At 41.2% G+C, this 16653-nt stretch overlaps 1 protein-coding gene across 5 annotated transcripts in view; it reads left to right on the top strand.

Annotated features, from left to right (window-relative positions):
• The first annotated feature begins 1641 nt into the window (after positions 1 to 1641).
• HERC4 (HECT and RLD domain containing E3 ubiquitin protein ligase 4) overlaps positions 1642 to 16653 on the top strand; it is a 36738-nt gene continuing 21726 nt past the window's right edge. For 2 of the 5 annotated variants that reach the window (XM_074830299.1, XM_074830303.1), the window contains exons 1-8: positions 1642 to 1782; positions 2648 to 2809; positions 4083 to 4374; positions 7135 to 7294; positions 8667 to 8743; positions 11155 to 11376; positions 12847 to 12938; positions 16224 to 16354. In XM_074830299.1, the coding sequence (XP_074686400.1) occupies positions 4149 to 4374; positions 7135 to 7294; positions 8667 to 8743; positions 11155 to 11376; positions 12847 to 12938; positions 16224 to 16354 (908 nt within the window). In that variant the 5' untranslated portion in view covers positions 1642 to 1782; positions 2648 to 2809; positions 4083 to 4148. Of the gene's footprint in view, positions 1800 to 2236; positions 2420 to 2647; positions 2810 to 4082; positions 4375 to 7134; positions 7295 to 8666; positions 8744 to 11154; positions 11377 to 12846; positions 12939 to 16223; positions 16355 to 16653 lie in introns of those variants that run through there. The other 3 variants (XM_074830300.1, XM_074830301.1, XM_074830302.1) reach the window with 3 other exon arrangements.

Below are 16653 nucleotides of genomic sequence, written 5' to 3' on the forward strand. Positions count from 1 at the left end.
TATTTGCAGTTACTACTCTGGTGGTCTCTTAAAAAAAGGGAAAAGGAGTTTAGAAGATAATGAAGGAAATGTTTTCCTCCTTTTGCTCTAACATGTACTGCTAACCTTCCGTTCTTACACGCAGAACGGAAAAAGGCAAATCACTCACATCTCTCCTTTAAATAACAAACCTGGGTATCTGCTACCCTGAAAAGTGCTGCATCATTTAGCCTTTGTCAGCTACGCAGCGATCTCATTTTCTCTATGGTAGGAATTTAATATTTCTGGTTTGGATCTTTACTGATAAATCTACCACCAAAAACTGTGAGCAGTCCTGTGGAATCTTACCTATTTAGATACACAAAGGAGTGTTCAATGGCTGGACCAAGACATCCCCCGTTGGTTTTGTTTTTTTAAATGCCTTCCATTATAGGGCAAAATGACACCAAACACAACACCTTCTTACTCATAGTTTGCAAAATTCACGTGAAATATGCCTGGTCCTGGCCTTTTTTACTTCCTGACCTACATAAAGGTGGATCCCAGGACTACTGTAGAGAGACTGCAAACTAAGGAAACACGTGGATACCCAACCCCGTCCACTTCAACAAATTGCAGTGGATTTTCCTGCCAGTACTAAGCAAAATCCTGGGAAAAAAAGCTAAAAACTGTGCCTAGCGTGTAAACTTCTCTTTAGTTGTTCCACTAGAGAGACGTGTTCAGTCAAAAAAAACGGTTTTCCCGTGCCCACGTTCCGTACGCTCTGACACTGCGAAAAGGTTTGGAGCCTGCAACGCGCGACGGAGCGAACTGCCCCGACCGGTGCCGGGGGTGCCCGCGAAGGCCCCCGAGCCCCCTCTCCCTGCCCGCAGCCCCGGGCACAGCTCAACGGCAGGACAGCGGGGCGGCGAGCAGAGCCCGGCCTGGCGGATCGGCCCCGGCCCGCTCGCCCCGCTCCCTCCCCTCCCGCCCTCGGGGCTGCAGCCGGGGCAGCCGCGGGTCCCCGCCGATCGCCAGAGGCTGCGGAGCCCCGGGCACGGCTCCTCCTCACTCCGCGAGGAGGGAGAAACGCGCCGTCACGAAGACCTCGGCAAACAGAGAGGAAGCGCCCAGAACACACCCAATTTTTAAAAATCCTCGATTTAAAAACAGCGACGTGACACAGCGCTGGTGGGTTTTAAAGCTGCTGTATTTTTTTTTGTTATTGTTGTTGCGCTCCCTTGTCCCCAGCAGAGCTGCAGCTGCGGTCGCCACCCCGGAGCGAGCACCTGCGCCAAGAGCCCCCTCCCCGGGCGCACCGGGGGGGTGAAGGCGTCACTCCGCCGTTCCTCACGTCACGGCCGCCCGCCTCAATTTCTTTTGTTGTCAACTTCTCGCTCAGCCTCTTCACACCCAACAGCGGGAACCGAACTCACACCGCGACGCCGACCGTCACCCCCCTCCCAGCCCCGGCGGAACGCGAAACCGCCCCCCCGGGCCCCCGCCCCGCCGGCCGGGCGGTGCCTCTCCCGCCGCCGCGGGCCCGCGCTGACGTCACGCCGCGCCGCCGCTGCGTCACCGCCCCCGACCACGAGGCCGGGGCAGGCGGGGGGCGGGCGGTGAAGCGGGCGCGCTGCGGCCCCGCCCGCCGAGCCCCAGCCCGCGCCTGCGCAGCAGCGGCGGCCGGGCCCTGTCACCGCTCTGTGTCGGGGCTGCTCACGCCCTCGCGGTGGCCGGTGGGTGCCTCGGCGGGCCGGGCTTGGGCGCGGCCTCGCGGGGAGCGGACGGGAGCGGAGCGTCGCGCCTCGCCTCGCCTCGCCGCCGGTGAGCTCCGCTGGGCCGTGACGCGCCGCGGGACCTCTGCGGCCCCGGGACCTCTGCGGCCCCGCGGGGCGAACGGGACAGCGGAGGGGGCCGCGCTCGGCCGGCGGGACCGCGCTGCGGGAGCGGGGCGGGACGGGACGAGCGGCGGTGCCCGCGGCGCGGGCGGCGGTGCCCGTTAGGGGCGACGCGGCTGCGGGGCGCGGTGAGGGGACCTCGGCGCCTGGCGCCGCCCCCCTCGGAACGGGCGGAGGCCCCGGGCCGGCCGCCGACCTGCGCTTCTCCGTCGGGACCGGGGCCGCCCCCACCCCGCCCCGCCCGGGGCGCGGCCGCTCGCCCCGCACCCCAGGGCGGCGGCCCCGGGGGGAGCTGCGCCCCGGGGAGGGAGGCGCTAGGCCCGGGCGGGCGGCGCTGCCCGCGGGCTCGGCGGTGCCGCCGCCCACAGCGGTTGCGGAGCCCGGTGGCCTGCGGGAAGCGGCCGCGCTCTTCCTGCGGCCGCGCTCCTCGCGCTGTGCCGGTAGAACGGCGGGGGGGTCCTTCGCGTTCCGCCCGTGGCGTCGGCACTGCCCTGCTTTTGACGTCACGCGTGGCAGGATCCAGCCGCTGACAACGCGCGTGGCTTTCCCGGCTACACGCAGGGGTAAAACACTGCCGTGATTTGAGATCAAAGTACAGAACTTCTTTGGCTACTGACCCGTAAAAGAGGAAAACAAACCAAAGCAAACCGCCTTCTGTGGAAAGCCATCCCTGTTCCAACAGAAAGGAGAACTTTCCCTCGTTTTGCCCCACTGGAGATGGAGATAACTCTTGACTTTGGAAATCCCGAAGCGCTCTAATCATACGTGTTTTCTAACTTCTTGTGTTGCAGGTTAAAGCTTGCATTGCAGTCACTGCTACAGCTGGGTGGGATCTATTACATAGCTATGGCTTAACTGAAGACGGCTTCATTTTGATGTCCCCTTCTGAATGTGGTAGGATATAACCAGTGATAGCTAGGGAAAAGCTGATCATGCGTCATCTCCTGAGATAGGTAAACAGAATGCAAAATATTTAAAGCTGTTTGGCTCGTTTTGCTTTTTTTTTTTTTTTTGTAACGAGATCACGAAACTAAGCATCTGGCTTACTGCATTTTGACTTTTGCAGAGCAAAATAGTTCATCCTGTTGTGCTGGCAAAAATTCCACCCTCCTTTGGTTTATGGAATGCTTAGGTGCTAACTGCTGGCTTGCTTCTCGGAGCAGTTTTATATTGAGGCGGTTTATACGTGTTATGACCGTGCAGAATGTAAGGCTGAATGCATTTGTAGTGCGTTGTATACCATGTTCCATTATTCATGCTGTCTTCCAAATAATGGTCACAGATGAAAATTTATAGCAATTTTACACTGTACTGCATTGATTTTTAAATTGCTTTGCAAATACGGGGAAACTTACTGTCGCGGAAGCGTAGTATAAGTAATAGTGAAAACATTATCATAAATTCTTCATGTGCAATACTGAAAACGAAGGAGGAGTGTAGGTTTGTATCCTTTGCAAATATGTACAGAGTCTGTCAGCACAAATACTGGTAATTGCAATTTAGGCATTCGGGATGGGGGTTTGCATGGGGGAGTTTGTGTATGTGGCCTCCTGTTACTGCAGGGTAACTATGAAGCTGTAGCCTGTGTTGCTTGCAGTGCAAGGCTGGGGACTTGAGATTTTCTTTTAAATTCTAAGTTCGGTTGACTCATAGCTGTTTAAATGTAATGATTGACACATCGTATTATCCTTTGTGTTGCGTAACTGGGTTGATCAGAGCTGACCAATTTTTTCCAAGCAATGAGTCAAGTGTTGTTTTTGGGGATGATCTTGAGGCTGTACACAGTGCTTTCTGGAGTCATGCAGCTCCCTGTGTAAAGAAACTAGCCTGTATAGTCTCCTCAAAAGATGCTTGAGGTCATTTCCACTGGCTAGAATTGGTTGTGACTGCCATTTGTATAGGTCTGGATTAGGGATTAGAAAAGTTTTACAAATAATGTTTAAGTTTTTGAAACAAAGTTTTTTATAAAACTGGGGACCTGCACATCTTAAAAGTTGTGTCTGAAATGGGAAGGAAAAGCATTTTACTTCAGAGTTAATGTAAATACTGTCCAAGAAAGTAAATCACACTCTTAAAAATTGTTCAGTGTTTCAAGATTGTTCAGTGTATCAAGATATTGGTATATAGACAGTGAACTTGTGGATTACATGCTATGTAGAGGATAACATAAATGTCAGGGACAATACTGAAAAACCATACATTTTCCCTTTTTTTGTTTTTTAACAGCTACACAGAAGGAATATTCTAGAAAAGTGAAGTTGGAAGATCTCTGTGATCAACAGAAGCATAAACATGTTGTGCTGGGGAAATGCATCTTTTGGACAGCTTGGATTGGGTGGAATTGATGAAGAGATTGTTTTAGAACCCAGAAAAAGTGACTTTTTCTTAAATAAAAGGGTCAGAGATGTAGGATGTGGACTGAGACATACTGTTTTTGTCCTGGACGATGGGACTGTTTATACGTGTGGATGCAATGATCTAGGACAACTGGGGCACGAAAAAGCCAGGAAAAGACCTGGTAAGTTTAGAAGTACTGAATTGTGGAGAATTGTATGCACAGTAGTTCTTCCAAGAATGGGCAATATTTTAAACTTGAAAAGCATTCCTTTGCTTGGATCGCATCTTGTGACAGTTGGAAACAACCAGCTGTGAAACGTGGCTGTCCCCCCATATTTTTGCCTACTGTGCAGCTGGGCAGTGCCACTATTTCTTACTTCCTGCATGGAAGCACTTTACCTAAGGCCATGGGAGACTCGGTGGCTGTTTTTAATCCCAAGGGGAGGTCACCTGCTTCAATACATGGATTAGTATTGCACTGTATGTATGGGTTTGGCTGCTGGAATATGGTAGAAATGAATATTTGGCATGCCATAGCTGAGAAACATGCTGTGTGTTTTTAATCGTCTAATATGTGATGTAGAGCAGGTCTGATTAAAGCAACGTTCTTAATTTTCTTTAAGAACTAAAAACTTTCGGTAAAAGACTTTTCAGTATAAGCAGTGCTACAGGAAGAGGATTTAGAAAAGCCTAAAGGATGCAATGTAAAACTTCGTTGGGCTTTTTCCTTCCTGTCTATGTTATATGCGTGTTTCTGCTTCCTGCTAGTGCAGTTCTGTAGCAGAAGTGGGTAAACATCTTGCAGGGACTGCAGAGGAGTGTGCACATGGGCTCCCTTCAGAGCTGTGCCTGTGAGTCATATCTGCGTGCTCCTGAGAGATGTGGAACAGTGCTTCTGACAGTACTTGTAGCATAACGTAAGCAAACTGAAAAGGCTTAGTAAGAGTTTATTCTGATCACTGTTACAGCAATTTTACAAGTAACTTGGCACAATAATTGATACAAATATTTCAAGTGGAAGTAAGGCATTATGCAGTGTTTTAGTAGTTCTCCTTTGTGCAGAGTTTTGGATTTGGTGCCAAGTAAAGTTTTTTTTTTTTGTGTAGTTGATATGTAACTTTGTAAATCTAATTTGCACTTCTATTGGGAAACAGTGAATGGATATTAAAACTGATAAACTTTAATCCTGTGCAAACATCTGCTTCATGATCATGAATAGAAACTCAGCTTGTCAAACTTACTCGGAATACTTGTGACCCACTTTGAAGATGATGCTGAATTGTCTTTTAAATCTAAAAGTCACAACAAAAATATCTGACTTTTAATTTTTGGGTTTTTTTAAGACAGCCTTGTATGAGTTTTCATATGTACTGGACAAACACCAACTATAAATCTCTTTTTTTTTTTTTTTTTTTAACACGCTCAGACACAGCAGTTATCAGGATTGTGATGTCCTCCTCCCTAATTTTTCTTTCATCTAAAGGTTACTGACAGTGCTGTTGAATGTTGTAATGTGAAGATGCATTGGGATAACTTTACTGTGCGGTCTAAAGCAGCTCAGTATCTGTACAAATGGGTGGATGATCTCTTCTGAATGTATTTCTGCTAACTGAAGATAATTTTGTCGCTGACTGCATGTCTTTGCCACCTCTGTGTCACCAGTGGCACTGTTTAGCTGTGCCTTCCTCTTTCCTCCCCACAGAGCTCTGCTTGCCATAGGGATTGTGTGACTGTTCCTTAATCCCTATTAGGCAGAGTCAACCTGGCTGGTTTAGCAGCTGGTGAAGATAGTCTGAGCTAATCTGTATGGTGTTGCCTGAACTGGAGAGTGTTTACGTGAGCTCTTCTGCTGGCAGAGCCTTGGAGGCCATAATGGGCAGAACTGGGGTGGTAACTTCTTTAACCAGACCACCTGTTTAAGAAAATGAACTTACTTCTGCTGCCTGTGTCACTTTATTTTGGAAACTGAGTGCCTGTCATGTTGCAGATGCTGTTAGCTACTGTTTTCAAATTGGTTTAGGCTCTGCTAGGCTGTGTTTACAGTGCATGTTACATTGATAATACACAGGCTTTTTCAGTGGTGTGCCATTCTTAGGCGGGAAGAGAATTTATGTGTTGGAAAACTGAGCATAAAATGTCCAAGCAGGCTCTTATTTAAGGGGACTGTTGAAAATTTAAGCCTTGATGACAGGCCCTGATGATACTTCTTCACTTTACTGTTGCTGGAAATGTTAGACTTCTGATCACAAATCATAAGCATGAAAACAAACTTTGAGTTTTTCCAAATGCATTTAAAGGTATTGATGCAGGCTACTGGAAAAAGATCACAGATAACTTTGGGGTTTGCTTTTCAGAGGCATGCACTGTATATCTAGAAAAAATACTCTTTAGGATCTGTTTCTACAGTATTTTGCATTATAAAGAGGACATTGTGTAGCTCATTGCAAAATCAGTAGCTTTAGTCTTTAATTTGCCCTCCCTTGTTTTGCAGGCTTTTTTGTTAATAATGAATAGGTGAATTTAATTTGCTGTGGTGGAATGTTTTCCTCTTACATAATGTCTACACGTGTAGTCATTTGACAGTAATCTGTTTGAACTTAATGTTAACTGAGTTTCTGCACTCATTTTCAGATGGCAAGATTAGAAGGAACCATTATGATCAAGCTGCAGGTTTTGTGCACTTCTGTATATTGCTTCAGATACAGTTGTTGTTTGGTTACTTTGGGGTGTCAAATTTAACTTACTTCTCCTAGAATAGCATGCTTATTATTTTAAATAAAGGATGCTTTGGCAGACTTGTGGGCTTACTTCTGTGTCATTTCAATTGACATCTTAGTACCGAGTCTAACTGTCTTGAACAACACTAGCTTGTTAGTAGCTTTTTTTTTTAAACCACTAACTGTTTTTTGGTTTTTGTTTTTTTCTTTTTTTTTTTTTTTAGAGCATGTTGGTGCACTGGATGCCCAAAATATTGTAGCTGTATCATGTGGAGAAGCCCACACTCTAGCATTAAATGACAAAGGTCAGGTATATGCTTGGGGTCTGGCTACTGATGGACAGCTTGGCTTGCCGGGAACAGAGGAATGCATCAGAGTGCCCAGGTTAAAAATAATTAGTATATAATAAGTTATTTTTCTGAAAAAAATGTGCTTAAATCACATTGGCTAAGCTATTCTGCTGTTATAATGAAAAACACACATTAGAGAGTGTATTTTAACTTGCATGCTGCAGTTTGTTTCCTTTCTCAAAAAGTCAACTTATGTGAGAAGGGTGTTACTGGTTTGCTTCGTTTGGGGTTTTTTGGTTTTGTTGGTTTTTTTTTCCTTTTAATAGTCATCTACTAAGAATGAGAGTTATGTTAGAAAAGTAGGATGGGTATTTCAAGAATGTAAATGGGGATTGATAACTGTCATTTAAGAGAAGTTAAAGAGAAATAAAATATTAAACTTTCAAAGCCAGTTGTGGGAGTACATTTGAAGAAGGTACATTTGTGATCCAATCTTTGTAGTTCAGTTTTTACCCCAAAGTTTTTTAGCTGTGATCAAATAATACACCTCCTAGTTATAAAAATGAATGCTAGCCAGATTGACTTGCTTGTTTTCAGAATGCTGCAAGCATTCCAGCTAGCTGAAGTCCACATTTTTACTGGGATGAATAGGTTCACTGAAATCAGTGGAACTGTCTGTAGCAGTAAGTTTGTATGTTTACAAGCTGGAAGTTTTCTTTTTTAATTTTGTTTTTTACATAGGAAAAAGACACACAAAAGTAATGGTTCCTTGGAACATTAGTAATTTATAACTTTATCACGGCTATCTGTGACATGTATAAATATGAAAGATATAAATAACGAATATAAAGGTTTTTTATTTCTGTATCAAATTTAAAAGCCCACAGGCCTTTTAGAAACTCCTGTTTTTCTCCTCAAAAGTTGAAAGCATACTGGATTTATGCACATTTGTATGTATTTGCAACTTCTTTATCCTATTGTGCAATACTTAATAGCTCTGTAACTGAAGTTTTGATTGAAGTTAATGTTGGTAGAGATGAAAAATCGAGTGTTCAAATTGTAACAGAAAGTAATTCAGTCTTTAATATTGATATGAAGAAGATTATAAAACCTTTTTTCTTTTGGAAGCTAGAAAGTAAGAATCATTTTCTTCTTGCATCCAGTATTCATTTCCACTGTTCAGCTGTGTGACATCTCCTTTCTAGCACGTGAACCTCCCCAATTCTTCATATGGTCTTTCACTGACTTCATTAATTTGAAAATAAGACAGAACCTGTCCTTGAAAGTGTTAGAAAAGAAGCAGTTTTGACTTTACTAAATAGCTTCTAATTAATAATATTTAAATTAGTTTCATACACACTTCAGTGAAAAGTGTTCACTTTTTGTGTATCGCCCTTTGGTGTGACTTTATATTTCATACCATGACCTAGTAGCTTAATTCTTTCTCTGTTTTCTTACCCCAATAGAAATATTAAAAGCTTGTCGGAGATCCAAATTGTTCAAGTTGCTTGTGGTTATTATCACTCACTAGCACTCTCAAAAGGTAAGCCAAATTCTTCTGAAGTTTTCTGTAATTTCTTACCAGGTAATTCTAAAAGTTTCAACATTTATTTGGTCTTTTTTAAAAAGGAAATGTTCTTTTAAGTCATGCTACCAGTTAACACAGGTTGGTAGGGGAGGTGTAATTTAATGATGGAAGCTTGAATTTAAAAAATAAATATACAAACAAATGTTGGGGTGTTCTGTTTTTTTCTTACGCTTTTTTGCTTTTTGTCGACTTGCTTTCATGTAACTTCCTTTTTAATTAAGTTTTGTACCTCTCCTTTTTTTTGGTCCCATTTCTTTTTCATCCTGCTAGCGTGCCACTTTATCACTAGTCTATTTTAAGCTGTAACCTCAAGTTACTGAGGTTTGCAGATGACCACTTCCTTGTCTGCTTTTCTATTGCAAATCCTCTGTTTTGTTGGTGCTTCTATAGTTAAAATGTAATGTCACGTTATAACCCACCTTTTGAAAGGTTTAAACATCCGTCTTTGAAATTTTGCTGGGGCTATGGGAACATAGTTAGTTGGCCTCACTTGTTTAAGAGTATTGCGTGTCTGGCTAGTATAGCTCTCCACAAATGAACATGAACTTAAATTTGCTGCTTGTTTGTTTCACTGTGACAAAGGAGAGTTGCGGCCAAAACTTCCATTTGGAAGAAGTGGTTGCTGGACAGGGTTAATGGAAACTTAGAAACTCAAAACAACAATTCCAGAAAGGTTGTAGTTTGACAGTGCTTCTTAACAAGGTGTGGTTAAAATATAAATTAAATAAGCTGTGGGGAGGGAGGTGTTACTTGTATGCTGAATGATTATTTTTTTTTTCTTTAAATATAATAGTCTATACTGATTATGTTTGCCTCGATTCTGTACATGACTTTTCCTGGGCTCATATTGAGTGTTTTCTGTGCTGTCATGTATTCCCAAGTGTCTTTATCATTATAACCTAGTGAGATTCCTTTGTTTTCAGGACAGGCAGGCAGAGATAGGTACAGAGAAGGGTAACCCCTTGCCTGGGTTAAGATCAGCGGTAGAATGGGGCGGAGTGTCAGGATTGTGCTGTTAAGCGTTCTGTCGGTCAAAGGTGCAAAAATACAATAGCAGTATGTAACTTAAAATTCACTCAGTGTTCTAAATAGTTACAAGCTTCAAGTACAGCATCACTATCCTATTGCCAATTCATGGATTTGCAGTTCTATGTTTCTGTTCTTCACATGCATTGTAGGGTGGGTTTTTTGTTGTTTGCTTTTTTCTGCTTAGAAGAGAAGCTGCAGAAATACTTGCGATGTAGCAAGGGTATGGCCTTAAACACAGGGAGGGAAATAGGATGAACTTACTTGAATCAAGCATTTCAACAGGAGACTTTGTAGTACTTGTAGATCTATATGTGGGATATTGTTCAGATGGATTAGTTCATGTGATTATAAATGATTTGCATAGGATTTCTTTGATGTTAGGAAGACTGTTTTGTGTAAAAGTGGTGGTTTGGGGTTTGTTTTTTTTTTTTTTGACTGGTTGGTTTTGGTTTGTTTTTTTTGATTATTCCTGTTTAGATAAATAAAATCTGAGACCTGTATCCCAGGAAATGGGTTTCATTGTTTTTTTTCTTGATAAAACTGTTACTGGAAAGATGGAGGTAGGAGAGACATAGGAAACGTTTCTGTTTGAGGGTAATAGTAATGTTTGAAACATACTGTATCAGCAAAAGCAAAATATCTTTTTGGTTAGGTGTTAATCTTTAGGATGGTAAATACCTTGGCAAAATGTTGGTTGTTCAGTAGAACATTTTATTTTGGAGGCAATCTTAACATAATCGCTCTCCGATTTGTGATTCTTCACAATGTGTTTTTTTTTCCTTCACAAGGCATCAAATGACGTTATAAACTTTGTGCTTCATCGATCATATCATTAATACAATATTTTAAAATTTAAAATACGTCACTTAAATTGTATGTGAAAAATAAGTGTTACTGTATAAAAGCTTAAATGAGGCTTGTGTTTGGAAATTGGAAATTTTTGCACATCCAGTGTGCACTTTCAACAAGATCTCTGTGTAAATATATATGCAGTAGTGGAACTCCCAGTGGAACAGCACCTTGCTTGGTAATAACCAAACTCAACTTAGCTAACACTGTTGAAACAGGAATGTTAAGAGCAGTTTTGAGGTTTTTGAACGTGATTTAAATACTGTCAGTCCGTTTAAATATTTGAGTTGAATGTCTGCAAATTACATGAGAATGCTTAGCTTCAGAAGTCAGTAATTTGTATGCATTTTCAAACTCAAAAATATTTGAAGAGTAATTGTCTTAACTTTTAGCTTTTCTTACAGTAAATCAACTTTATATAAGTAAACTAAATTGATTGTATTTCTTGGGGGTTTTTTGGGTTGTTTTTTTTTTTTTCCTTTAAACAGGAAGTGAAGTGTTTTCCTGGGGACAAAATAAATATGGCCAGCTGGGCTTAGGTTACGAGTATAAAAAACAAAACTCACCACATGTGATTAAATCTCTGCTGGGAATCCCTTTTGCACAGATTGCAGCAGGAGGAGCTCATAGTTTTGTACTAACTCTTTCTGGAGCCATTTTTGGATGGGGACGCAACAAATTTGGGCAGCTGGGTCTTAATGATGATAATGGTAAGTAAATATTACTTCAGGAGAATTTTGTGCTGAAGGTCTTGGTTTGTGAATCTAAAGACAGCAGTATTCCTAGAAAAGGAGCAGACAGAACAAACCTTTGTTGAATATTGACAGAGAGTGCTGATGTCATGGGAGATTGCATAAGGAAGACATTTTGAAAATTTTGACAGTGTTACGTTGAAATTCTAGCCTGCATGACTTGTTTTCTTTCCCTGTTCTAGATTTTTCTGTTAGTTAAACTTTCTGAATGGGATTGGATTAAGATACTGTGCAGTAGTTACAGTTTGAACTGAATTTTAAGTAGATGAAATTGCTTGACAAAACCAATAATCTATCAAAACTGTTTGGTTGTCCTTAGTAGACACATTTAAGGCATCTTCATTGTTTTACTGCCATGTGGATATCTGTCTTAGGCCACTTCTGATAATAATTTACAATTTTCAGAGAACCATTTCCAAAGATTCCTCTACTAGGGTGTTGATACTCATTAACGATTTAAGCAAGTGGTTATGCTACAGACACTTTGTTAATTGTATTGTGTTACATGCAGACTATCTGCATGCCTGGCTCCCAGATGGGAGTGCATGCTGTCAGGTTCCTGTAATACACAGTTTAGTGTAGAATAATCTATAGCTGGTTTCATTAATTCAAATTTTCTCACTGGTTCATTGTTCTCAACACCATTTAAAATAAGAAAAATGTGTTGTGGTTAAAATGCATACCTGAATTAACGCTATAAATCTGGTCACACTTATGTAATAAGAAAATTACATGTACTTTTCAGAAATCAGATTTTCTTGGGAGACTTCAGTTGCTTCTACATATTCCTGGGAATATGTATCACCCCAGTTTTTTGTATATCATCATTTCTCAGTAAAACCCCTTTTTTATGTCTTGAAGGGACTTCTTCCAGGCACCTTAACGTACCTGACAAATTTTAAGACATTAGCATTAACATTTTAAAAAAATTGCCTTTGTGCAACCGGGTGACAAAGTTGATTTGTTTTAGTGATGGAGGGAAGTTAGTTGTGCTTCCTAATTATTCAGCGTTCCATTCTGTTAATCCTTTAGTAATACTGAACTATGACCAACTGATATCAACTTACAGGAGTGCTTTAAAAACATGAAGCACATGAACAACTCGAAACAACTGTCATTTGTTTTCTTTTTTTCATAGCCAATGGCAGGTCTAATGTACTGTTCCATATTTCATGGTTTATGTGCTGACATACGATCCTATACTAGTGAAAATGAGACTATTTGCCACAAAGAATTTCGGTATAGCAGTCTTTCTGTTGTAACACTTCCATCTCAGAGATACATAAGCTCAGTCACAATGATTGCATTACGGTAGCAAGTTTTGAAGTGCTTGTTTGACTGGAACTGAACTAGAATAAATGAGCAAAACTTTGTTTTCTGATTTTTATTTTCAAAGTAAGCCATCTACTGCTGTATTAAACCTTTCAGACAGGTATGTTCCTACGCTGCTAAAGTCATTGAGAACTCAGAAGGTTGTTCATATATGTTGTGGAGAAGATCATACCGCTGCCCTTACAAAGGTACAATGTTTAAAGATATGTTTATGCTTAGATTTTTCTTTCAATGTTTTCAGGAGATGTTATACCTGAATAGGAAATAATAAATGAAATTCTGCATAAAATTTCTTAAAGTTTATTGGATGAAGTTGAGGAAACACTGAAAGAGTGGTTAAATATTTGAAAAAACACCAAATACAAGAAAACTTTCAGTAGTGTTAAATTTCTGTCAGATTTGGTGAAATTGAACATACACAATATAGCATTTTTGATATGACAGTGCATGTTGCATTATTAAAACCATGCAGATACTGAAATTTACATTAGTGTATCCTAAAGAGATTAGCTGTTTTCTGACTGTAGTACCTCTAGCATTGCTGTTATTACTGATCGGAACAACTTGATTTTGAATTTGAATTAAATGCTGGGGGGATTGGTGTGTGTGGTTGTTTAAAGTTTTCTTAGTGAATTGCTATTTGCTATTGTGGTGGGTTGACCTTGGCTGTGCCCACTAAGCTGCTCTGTCACTCTCCTCCTCAGCTGAACAGGAGAGAGAAAATAAGACAAAAGACTTGTGAGTCAAGATCAGGACAGGGAGATCACTCAGCAGTGATGGTCACAGGCAAAACGGGCTCAACTTGGGCAAATTAACTTATTGCCAATAAAAAGTCAGGGTAGGGTAATGAGGAATTGAAACACCTTCTCCTCACCCCTCCTTCTTGGGTTGAACTTCACTCCTGGTTTCTCTATGTCCTCCCCTAAGTGGTGCAGGGTGATGGGGAATGGGGGTTGTGGTCAGTTTATCACACGTTGTCTCTGCTGCTCCTTCCTCCTCGCTCTCTTCCCCTTGCTCCAGCATGGGGTCCCTCCCATGGGAGACAGTCCTCCACAAACTTCTCCCACCTGAGTCCTTCCCATGGGCTGCAGTTCTTCACGAACTGCTCCAGCGTGGGTCCCCCACGGGGTCACAAGTCCTGCCAGCAAACCTGCTCCAGCGTGGGCTCCTCTCTCCACGGGGCCACAGGTCCTGCCAGGAGCCTGCTCCAGCGTGGGCTTCCCACGGGGTCACAGCCTCCTTCGGGCATCCCCCTGCTCCGGCGTGGGGTCCTCCACGGGCTGCAGGTGGAGATCTGCTCCACCGTGGACCTCCATGGGTGCAGGGCACAGCTGCCTCACCACGGGCTGCAGGGGAATCTGCTCCAGCGCCTGGAGCACCTCCTGCCCTTCCTTCACTGCCTTGGTGTCTGCAGAGTTGTCTCTCACATATTCTCACTCCTTCCTCTGGCTGCTGTTGTGCAGCAGCTGTTTACATACTATTGGCAAACAAATAGAAGAAATTGAAGATTTACATAATCCACTATTAAGTATTATAGTGTGAGGTTCTATGAAAAGTTGGTCATTTATTTCAAGGCCGATTTGGAAAAAAAGCACGTATTCTGTGTCAGTGCGGCACGTTCATGCAGAGATGTAGGAACTGATTAAAATAGAGAGCTGAAATGTGTCAGATTGCCTTATACATAACTGTTGGCTAAATGCATTGTTTGGAGTCTTATTTTTAAACTTTTAAATTTATTTGGAAGCTTTCAGGAGCAGCATAGAATGTATAATGCTAGCGCTCTTTCTTACACTCATTTTAGTGATGAATAGTGTACTTCAAGCATCAAGTAATAAGTACCTTGATTTTGTGATGGGTAAAACAATATATACGTGTCTTTCTTTAAATGATTGACTCCTGTACTTTTTCTTTCTGTGTTTTGATGGTTGGATTAGACTTCAACATTTAGGTATAAATCAGTATGTATTAACGTTTTGATGTTTCCCGTTGTTCATCACTCTCAAGAAAATGTGTCAATTTACAAACAGAATATTTTGAGCTTACTACTGATAGCAGTAGAAAACAATTCTGGCTGATCAAGATTTGGGCAAGTGACTAAATACCCATTTCATGTCTGAATCTGTTGAATTCAGAATATTGTTGTAGAAGGCATTAGAATTTTGAAAGTAACTATTTTTAATGTTTTATTTCTGAAGAAAAAACTTTAATTTCGGAAAATTGTTAATGTGTTTGAATTTTTACACTGCAATAAGTTAAAAGTTGTTTTGAAGAATATGATCTGCCTAAATGTGGTCCTACTTTCATTTTTTATACATGCTTAATTTTCTACAGTGAAAGGAAAAGACTGTTCACAAACAATTGCTTTTTGTTCTAAAATATTCTCTCACTTTGCAAAAGATGTGGCAACTTTGTAATCCTGAAATTGATGGACTTGCCTTCTGAATGTTTTTCCCTTTCTAATGTACAGAAGTTAACGTTGGACTTGCTTAAAAACTGATGGACTTTACTGTAAATGTTTCTACAAATTATTTATGTCTCCCATTTGTATAGCTCCATTTCTCTTGCTTGATAGGCCTTGCAGAACGAGGGCTCTTGATTTATATCTTTTGTAGACAGTACTGTATATATGTGCAAGCATTCTCCAAGTCCTTCTGAAATTCAGAAAAACCTGTCACTGTTTGTTATCCTGATTCAGTGAATGAGGCTGTTGGTTTTTCTCAGCGGACGCTGCCATTTTAGTGATGATTTCCAGCAGAGGTCCAGTCTGATGCAGAGTAGAATTGAAAGAAACAGCTTTACAATTTCAAAGCATTTGAAAATGGAAAGTTTCAAAGTTGTTGTAAGGTAAGTTATATAACTTCTGAAAATGTTTCTGATTTAACATTCTTTCATTAAAGTTTTTGGTTAATTTCGTGATTAAATTAATCAAAAACACTTCTAAAAATTACTTGCCTTACAACAATGTTGAAATTTTTTCGTTCTTACGCTTTCAAATAATGAAGCTGGCTATTTCAGTCATACTCTGCATCATCTGCCTGAGGAGGGCAGCTTCGTATTTGGTGATTGCTTTAAAATTTCTGTTCAGAATTTGAAAGCTAAAGTATACTTTTTTTAATAGTGTGAGTTTATATACTATCGTAGTTCATCAAGAAAACTGGAAAAGAGGAAAAACAAGGATTAGAATCTATTAATGACACAAGTTAATGGCAGGACTATTGTATAATAATATGGAAATTACAAGAACGCGATTTAACAGAAACAAGGTAATACTTGATAGCTGTGCCACATTTTTATAACTGCAATTAACTTGTGACCCTTCTGTGTCTCAGGGCCCTCTTGTGCATGTGTATTTTCTCTCTCTTCCCCACAGTTCCAAAATCATCAGACAAGGAGATGTATTAAACCCCTATTTCTGTTAAGTTTCTTCTTCTGAGATATGCTGTCATTTTAATGCAAATAATTTATTTGTTTAGGAAGGTGGGGTTTTTACATTTGGAGCTGGAGGCTATGGTCAGTTGGGTCATAACTCCACCAGCCATGAGATAAACCCAAGGAAAGTTTTTGAACTTATGGGAAGTGTTGTCACACAGATCACTTGTGGCAGGTAAGGTCTATTCTGTGTTAGCACTATGAATCTTATGAATAACTTGTTTTGTATAAAACTTCATATATATTGCAATATGAAGTGTTTTTTTTCTTGCCCTTGTGGTTAGGGAAGACAAGATGATCTCTAATAAAAGATATTTAGAAGCCTTACAGGGATTTTAAAACAGTCAATAGAAGAACTAAAGGAAGTTAAACTATTTGAGAGGCTCTGATTTTCTAAACTGAAAATGTAAATAATTGGTGTGAAGGTGTTGTTTATTGCTGTCACTTTGCCATTTCCTGTTAAAGAACAAGTGT

This window comes from Strix aluco, chromosome 7, assembly GCF_031877795.1.
Source record: "Strix aluco isolate bStrAlu1 chromosome 7, bStrAlu1.hap1, whole genome shotgun sequence".
Lineage (NCBI taxonomy): Eukaryota > Metazoa > Chordata > Aves > Strigiformes > Strigidae > Strix > Strix aluco.